At 44.6% G+C, this 9,109-nt stretch overlaps 1 protein-coding gene across 2 annotated transcripts in view; it reads right to left on the reverse strand.

Annotated features, from left to right (window-relative positions):
- Positions 1–329: 329 nt before the first annotated feature.
- TMEM230 (transmembrane protein 230) overlaps positions 330–9,109 on the reverse strand; it is a 12,057-nt gene continuing 3,277 nt past the window's right edge. Inside the window, exons 2-5 of one of the 2 annotated variants that reach the window (XM_006163982.1) lie at positions 8,756–8,873; positions 8,067–8,150; positions 7,090–7,212; positions 330–1,392 (exon numbers count right to left, since the gene is read on the reverse strand). In XM_006163982.1, the coding sequence (XP_006164044.1) occupies positions 1,252–1,392; positions 7,090–7,212; positions 8,067–8,150; positions 8,756–8,854 (447 nt within the window). In that variant the 5' untranslated portion in view covers positions 8,855–8,873 and the 3' untranslated portion in view covers positions 330–1,251. The remainder of the gene's footprint in view (positions 1,393–7,089; positions 7,213–8,066; positions 8,151–8,755; positions 8,874–9,109) is intronic. The other variant, XM_006163984.2, reaches the window with a different exon arrangement.

Below are 9,109 nucleotides of genomic sequence, written 5' to 3' on the forward strand. Positions count from 1 at the left end.
CCTATGTCCAGCCCAGAACCTTCCTTGAACTACAGACACACAGGCACTGTACCTGCTTTCTCAGCAGCTCCTTAAATGCTGAGTAGACATCTGAAATTCAGTATGTCCCAAACTGATCTCATCTTCCCCCCTAAAATTCCTCTACTCATAGCCTTCTAAACTGTAAGTGATGATATGTCCAGGCTTCTACTTGCTTGTGTCCATAACCTTAGAATAAAAGAATGACTCTAGGTAGAAGCTGACCCACAATGCCAGTTACCTAAAAACGAAGGTAGTTCTGGGTGTTGCAACTGAAGATACCATAAAATCATTAAAATATTTTCCAAATGTTTAAGATTTCAATTTGGTATTTTAATTTCTTTTGAATACAAATTACTTTTTGCAAGCTAGGAATTGAATCCTAAGGCAATCAGGTCCTCCAGGGAACAAGGCTAAGTCCTGCAGTCGTAAGCAGAAAGACCCCATCATAAGAGATGCTGGCCACAAGGTTCCAAGGTCTTACGTAATAACCACTTCTTTACATTGGTCAAAAAGAGCAGTCTTTAAAGGCATGACCTACAGAGCATCTTCATCTACAAAGGACAGAGTGACCCGAACCATATGCTGGCCAGTGAACCAGAACAGAGCTGAATAAGGGTTGGTAAACAGAGAAAGTGTTTTACATTTTGAAACCTTGCTCTTCTGCAGTTTTAAAAATTCTTGGTTGCTGTCAATAAGAAAGCAAGTAAAAAATATTACAGATGGACCCACGTAGACATTCGATTTTACCAGGGTCTTCCACTACAACATGAACATAGAGGTAAATGGAGGGAATAAGATACTTAGGTAATGGGAAAATAAATTACTTGGTAATAAGAAATCAGATACACTGCATTATTCCATCTGCTACAAGAACAAACTGACAATCAAAATTATTTAAATGAAACTCTCAACTCTAACAGGGTGGTGGGAGCAATACTTTCCACTACAGAATAACCTCCCGCTTCCCCAGACAACGAAGGCTGCTATTCTTCCAGGGTACATACTCATGCAGGAAAACTTGCCGGGAGCCTTTGCCAGGGCCAGGAGATGAGTAACAGAGCTGTCCTAATTAGCTAACTGGAAGTTCAGTTAACATCTTTGGGATGGACCCGTAAAACCTAGCCATTGTTAAACATCTGCAAACTAAGAGTTTCTTAGCCCTCAGCCATAGTTTCTGCTCGGTATGGGTGCGTTCCTCTGTGACTCTCCTCCTCAGGGCTGAGGTGGGTGCTAGTCGTCAAAGTCTGGAATGTCATCGTAGGAATAACCTCGGTAGCCTTTGGATGCGTAGTAGGCGATGCGTAGGTGGTAAAACCCCGGCAGGAACACCAGAATGCCGATGATCAGGACTGGAACAGCCCGGTCTGCCCCCTGGTGGCAGAGGAGGCAAACACATTAGGACCACACAAGTTACCAATTTTAAATGAAAACAAAGCTATGGCCAGGCATCAGTATTCTTTACTCTTCAAAACATTTTCTTTGGATAGTACACTAATAAGGGAAAAAGTGACATCTCCTGATTATAAACCGAGGAAAAACTACCCAACCTCACCCACAGACACTTATTTCCTTTAGCTCCCTTCTAAAAGTTCTTAGTTGTGAACACACCATATACCCTGTATCTTGCTTGTCACTTTCCATAACAAACGATCGCCAATACTTTTTTTTTCGCTATAGGGCGCGTGTGCTCGCCAGACAGACAGAGAGAGCCATAGAGACAGAAAGCAAGAAATCACCACCCAGGGGGTACGGTCACGCCGCAATCCCTTCTCCTCCATTCTCCTCTCGGGATCTTGGGCATGCACGCACACGCACCCGGCGTGAGATTTAAGCCACCGGGTCCGGGACACGAACCATAGTCAACTACATGGGAATCCAGCGACATAGCCATTACGCTAACTGCCTGAACCCACAATCGCCAATATTAATGAATGTATTCACCTTGCAAAATGTATTACCTCGGGGCCAGCAGTTGGCATAATGGCCATGTCACTGAACTCCCATGTAGTCAACCACGATTCGAGTACTGGACCCGGTGGCTTAAACTCATGCCGGGCGCGTGTGCGTGCGTGCCCAAGATCCCGAGAGGAAAATGGAGAAGGGATTGAGGTGTGACCATCCCCCCTGGGGGGTGATTTCTCGCTTTCCGTCTCTATGTCTCTGTCTGTCTGGCGAGCGCATGCGCCCTATAGTGGGAAAAAAAAAAAGTACCCTTTTAGCAGGAATAAACAATAGATATATTTAAAGTTTATTTCTTCTATGAACAAAAGAAACAGACAGACAGACAGACAACATCCCCAAGAGGGTTTGGTTTATTTTTCAAGTTTCTGTTACAGGGTGTGTGCACTTGTCTCTGATAGACAGAAAGAGGGAAAGTAAGAACTCGCCCAAGAGGGGGAAAGCCATACCACAGTCCCTTTTCCTCCAGCCTCTCCCCAGGATTTTGGGCTTGCAAGCACACATGCCTGATATAATTTCCTTTTTTTGTGGGGGGGGGAAGGTTTTTGCTATACGGTGCATGCACTCGCCAGAAAGACAGAGAGAGACAGAGAGACAGAAAGTGAGAAATCACCCCCCCTCAAAGGGGGAATGGCCATGCCGCAATCCCTTCTCCATTCTCCTCTCGGGATCTTGGGCACACACATACACGTGCCCAACATGAGTTTAAGCCACTGGGTCCGGGACTCGAACTGCGGTTGACTACATGGGAGTCCAGCGACATAGCCATTACGCCAACTGCTGGTCCCAACCTAGCATAATTTTTAAGCCACCAGGTTCATAACTCAAACCGCAGAGTTGGTCACATAGGATCCTGCACCTTAACTTCCATGTCACCTGCTGGTCTCAAGCCCAAGAGGTTTTTGTTTTTTTAAAGAGAATTATTTAATTTTATTTAGTATTGTTATTATTTCTTTAATTTGCTATATGGCAGTTGCACACATGCAGGCATGCTAGAAAGAGAAAGGGAAAGCAAGCCGCCAGGTCCAAGACTCAAACTGCAGTCAGCCACGTGGGAGTCCAGGGCCTTAACTACCACACCACCTGCTGGTCCCCTCAAGAAGGTTTTAATACCACAAAACCATCCCCAGGCTCTGCCAGCCCGAGATCACAAGCACATCTGAGCCTGGCACACTCAGGGAGGTCTCAGACACAAATCGAGAACTTCCCTGGTGGCTCAGGCTCATAGGGCAGTTGCTTTCCGCTGCTGTGCCACCGTCTGGCCCTTAAACAATGCACATCCATACATTACTAGTCAACACAGTTTTGGCCGTTTCATCTACAAACAGAAATAGGAGTACTCACTTCATATGGTTATTGTAAAAAACAATTATAGATTGGGTAATACAGTAAGGTGGTCCCAGCTGGCATACGACTCAAGGAAAATGAGCTGAAAACCCAAGCGGGGGCCTGATGGTGGTGCCGTGGTAAAACAAAAGTCACTACGAGGGAAAGTTCTAAGTTCATTCATGCCTGGAAACCCCTAACCCTCCCTGAGTTCACTGGGCATCACATGCCTATGATCTGGGGGTTGCTGAGGATAGGGGCGAATCACAATGCCAAGACTCTGCTGGGGGTGCTGCCCCTCTCACCCATGGACAAAATACATTGTATGCGTGTGTATAGGTAGCAGGTAACACATGTATGTATGTATACCTAAATAAAACCACACAGAAGGAGCCAGGCGGTGGCAGTGGCAATACAACTGGACCCACATGGGAAAGGTCCTGGGTTTGTCGTAAAACCTCCCTGAGCATGTCGGGTGCCATCCTTGTGCCCATGACCCGGCTGGCTGAGACTGAGGTGGACTGTGGCATGAGGACTCTGTGGGGGTAGCTGTTTCCGTCTATGCAAGAAATAAATGAATAAACTCTAAAGAAAAAAAAAAAATAGAATAGAGCATCTTCCCTTTCCTATTTTTAGATTTAAGAAAGTCCTTTATAGAAGAATTTTAGCTGATAAATGCAGAAAATGATAGAACTGGACTCATTAGTGGAAAGGGTGATGAAGTGTGTGGTAAATGAATTAGGCTGATGACACCCAAACCTAGTAATCAAGCTTATTATTACAAATTAGAGGAGTACAGTGGGCGGCTTGGTGGCTAAGGCAGGTGGATCCCACATGGCCGACTGTGCCGTTTGAATCCTGGACCCAGCAGCTTGAAAAACACCACCAGGTTCAAGTACATACGTGCATGCTCACAATCCCAAGGGGAGAATGGAGAAAGGACTGCAGTGTGGCCATCCCCCCAGAGAGTGATATATCTCCTTCCCCTCCTCCCCTGCAACAAGCACATATATTCTATAGCAAACTAAAAATAAATAAATTAAAATTAAGACAACCAAACCTGCCTCCTAGAGTAATGGTTCTCGAAATGTGATACATGAACTTCTGCCATTATTTAGGAACTAGTTAGCAATGCAAATTATTAGGCCCCAACCAAGTGCTATAGAACTGGAACCACTGGGTGTGGGGTGTAGGGTGAAGGAATCTGTGTTTTAGCAAACCTGCCAGTGAGACTGGTTGAAACTGAAGATAGCATCGCTTATGAGTCATTCTTTCTAAAGCAAAGAAAAGTAAGCTATTAATATATCTGAATCTAAGCAAGCCCTTAATGTAACACTTTAAAAGTAGGAGAAAGAGAGTAACAACAAGAGGTAAATGATTTTAAGACACTGCTACTGGAGTTATGTAAAACCTGTTAGAAATGCACACTTGGGACCAGCAGTTGGCATAATGCCTATGTCGCTGGACTCCCATGTAATCGACTGCAGTTCGAGTTCTGGACTCAGTGGCTTAAAACTCACGCCGGGCATGTGTGCGTGTGTGCTCAAGATCCCGAGAGGAGAATGGTAGAGAAGGGATTGTGGCGTGGCCACCCCTCCTGAGAGGGAGATTTCTCACTTTCTGTCTCTCTGTCTCTCTCTCTCTGGCGAGCGCACGGGCCCTATAGCAAAAACCTCTCCAAAAAAAAGAAAAATTAATAAAAAAGAAATGCACACTTAAAATTGACCAATAAAACGTGAATCTATGGACCAGCAGTTGGTGTAATGGCTATGTCGCTGGACTCCCATGTAGTTGACCGCGGTTCGAGTCCTGGACCTGGTGGCTTCAACTCACGCCAGGCACGACTCCGTGGGTACCCAAGATCCCAAGAGGAGAATGGAGGAGAAGGAACTGCATTGTGGCCATCCCCCCAGGGGGGTGATATCTCCCCTTCTGTCTCTCTCTGCCTTTCTGGCAAGCGCATGCACCCTATAGCAAAATAAAATAAATAAAAAGGCTAAAAATCTATTAATAATTTTCTTAACTAACTTTTTCTATTTTTATTTTCTTTTGCCAGAGAGTTCACGTGTTTATCAAGAGACAGAAAAAACAGGAGGGAGAGAAAACACCTCCAACTATACATTGTCACACCACAATCCCTTCTCCATCCTTTTCAGATTTGGGGCATACACATTCATCCAATGTGTTTTTCAAGTTGCTGGATCTGGGACTTAAATTACATGGTCAGCCACGTGGAATCTAGCTCTCTAAACCACCAGGCCATAGGCTGGCCCTTAATTAACACTAAAAAAAATATTTTATTTAACTTTATTTACTTTAATTTGATGAGAGAGGGACAGAGCGAGAGAGAGTGAGAAAACCAGCAGCCAGGTCCAGGATTCAAACCGTGGATGGCCATGTGAGAGTCCAGTGCCCTTAACCACCATGCTACCTGCTGGCCCCACATTTTTAATCCTTATTTATGAGGTAGTCTTTTATAAACCTCATGAGGCGAAATTTTATTTGCTGCATTGATTTCACTCCTGCTTTCAATTTGTATAGCATCACTAACAAACTCCGTACCATACCCCTGGGGTTCCTACTACACACTGCAATGAAAGGGATCTGAAGACACAGCCAAGTCGGGTGCTCAAATTCGACAGACCAGACCAAGGAAGCCTCTGATGCCTATGTAATAGGTTTAAATAGCTGTGAACCGAAGGAGGATCAAATAAACCTCTCTAACTTTATTTATTTCCTTTTTCAGAGAGAGAGAGAAAGATTCAGCTACTGGCCATGTACTTTCTGCAGAGCTGTGTGACTGTCATCGCCCAGCCTGGTGTGAGTTACAGAACAGATACAGGGGGACCAGCAGACATAATGGTTACATCACTGGACTCCCACATGGCTAACCACAGTTCGAGTCCTGAACCCAGCAGCTTGAAACTCATGCTGGGCACATGTGTATGCATGCCTAGAATCCCGCGAGTAGAATGGAGACGGGACTGCAGTGTGGGCATCCCTATAGGGGAGGGGGAGAGTGATTTCTCGCCTTCTGTCTGTCTCTCTCTCTGTTTCCAGTGAGCACACGCACCCTATAGTAAAAATCTCTCTGGGGGAAAAAAAAAAAGAAAAAAAAGAACAAATATGGTCGGCTATGTAGGGTGGCTGTGCATAGGGAGTTGGATCCTACATGGCAGACCAAGATTTGAGTCCTGACCCTGACAGCTTGAAAAAAAGTCAGGTGCGTGAGTGCAAGCCCTAAATCCTGGCACAATGGAGAGAGGAAAAAGGACTGTACCTCGAACTACTTTAGGTTCCTAAGGCATCACACCAAAGCTCAACAGGAACTCCTGTCAAACCCAATGTAAGAAGCTGGTTTTTGAGGCTCAGTGACCCCAGACTCGTACGAGACGCACTTCCTTCTCCCCAACACTGACCACATGGTGTGGCACTGCAGAGCTATGACGAGGGCATACCACTCCAGCTATGGCCCTTCTCCAGTCAGGAGCGCCGGGCTCGGCTGCCTTGTTCCAAACTCTGAGAGTGGGCAAACTGCCCAGCATCTTCAGAGGCCAAGTTTGTCTGTCTACAAACACTCACTCATCAGAATCATGGGAGAAGTTTGTGGCTGCTCAAAAGAAGAAACTTGTTTATGTTTTGATATTAAAGAAAAAAATGTGAAAGAAAATCTTTCTCTGCTTTCATCTGGAATCTGCTTTCCTGGATATAAACGTAAGAACAACTGAGCCTTAGTCGACACTTTCGAGCTCTTAATACATTTACCCTGCGCCCGCAGCTTACCCCTTTGCTGATGTAGCCCGACAGCAGGAGGGAGCCTATGATAATGAGAAACGTGCCAATCAGAAACAGCACAGTGGCAAGCGCAATGGCCTTATACGGTATCTTAGGAGGGCTTTTCTTAAACTGCAAGAAAAACAAAAGCAAACAAAAATGACAAGGAAGAATATAAAGGAAATACCAGGGTACAAAGACTTTAAAACAAGAAGGACACAAATAACCAAACTGGGTACTTTGTGTGTCTTAAAGTATGTCCTACCACCCAGAGTCTCTCCGGAAGAGGAAGGAAAGGGAGAGGTAGGACACAAAACACACACTCAAAGCGGTCCTAGGAGACCATCATCCTTTCTAGTTCTAATCTCATTCCACAGACTATTGATTATATCATAAAAATCTAGGTTTTCTACAAAAACAGGTACAACTTTATGGTCATTCATCCATCAGATATATATTTACTAAGTGCTTGGCACATGGATGGCTGTTCTAATCTATGTGGACCTGAGACTGAACATCACCCTATGACCAAGTTAAAAAAAAAAGTAAGTGATCTCTGACATTAAAAGTTAAGCTAGTATATAGTCAAAGGTTTGATAAACAATTTCAGCTTTTTCTAAACATTAGTTGCTTGCTCACAGGGCAACTAACCTGACTTAGGATTAAATTCAATTCAAGGTTAAGATTTAGAGATAAACTTTCAAAGGTCTGGCTCATGGTTGTACCTGATCTAACTGGATGCTTCCCAGATCGATTTTTATCTCTCCTTCAAATGCGGGTCCAAAGAGTATAAAGAAAAATTGATTTATTTATATTTAAAAGGATGGGTTCCTGCTACTTCCTCCGTGGCTCTGGCACCATCTAAAATATTCTATTTTAAGGGGAAGTCGACTAAAGGACAGGCTGTATTATTTTATTAATAATGGTCAGGGTAAGACACAAACCTAAAAAATATTGTTTTACTTACTGTTTGTGATAAGGAATACCTTTAATAAATTGGATCTCATGACATCAGGAAAGAACGAAGAATCCCACAACCTGCTGGCTTCAGCAGCTATCTGCTTTTCTCCCTTAAAAGACGAACTGGCTTTGACTAACGTGTAAACTGGTGACACAGTCCTTAAGAAAAGTCCACTTACGGGAAACCAGCAGTTAGCATAATGGCTATGTCGCTGGACTCCCACATAGTCGACCGCGGTTCGCATCCCGGACCCGGTGCCTTAAAAATTCACGCCAGGCACATGGGCATGCGTGCCCAAGATCCCAAGGGTAGAATGGAGAAGGGATTGCGGCCTGACCATCCCCTCTGGGGGGTGATTTCTCGCTTTCTGTCTGGCTGGCGAGCGCACACGCCCTATAGCAAAAACCTCTCCCCCAAAAAAGAAAAGTCTACTTACCAAATACAACCCGATTATTTTGTAGATAAACTAAATAAAACTTGCTATTGTAGAGTTCTGGCATTGCAACTAAAGTTCTCAGAACTGGAATTGGTTGGAAACTGCCCTGTACCAAGGCCCTTCCTGCAGGCCATGGCTGAAAGGGCCTCAGAGCTGAGTTTACTTTTGAATGCTCCATCTAATCCCCAAAGACAGTTAGCAAAACTTCCACTTGGAAAGTCTTCCTGAGAGCTCAACAGAAATAAGCCAGCCAGGGTTGTCAGACCCTCTGCTTTTACCTGAAGATCAATGTAGCCATCATCTGTGCTAGCGAGCCTTGAGTATTTCACTTTACTACTGGGGATTCCAGTAGCCAGGTTGGTACGAGCCGGCATCATAACACGCTGACACTACAATCTGAAAACAAAATAAATTTAATACAGTAAGGTATGTAGGTGACAGTGGTGCGTTACAGTCAATGAGTTCAAGACTCTTAGATGCTACATACTGGAGTTCTGGGCTGCCACGTCACATCGCAACTGGCAATTTAGGTTTCGCTGATCTTAGAACGTGAGATTTGTGACAATGAGAAGCACTCTCATCCTGTATCTCCTCTAGTCCTTCCTTCTAGAAATAGAGCCACGTCTTTCCCT

The sequence above is a fragment of the Tupaia chinensis genome, unplaced genomic scaffold, assembly GCF_000334495.1.
Source record: "Tupaia chinensis unplaced genomic scaffold, TupChi_1.0 Scaffold143574_1, whole genome shotgun sequence".
NCBI lineage: Eukaryota > Metazoa > Chordata > Mammalia > Scandentia > Tupaiidae > Tupaia > Tupaia belangeri.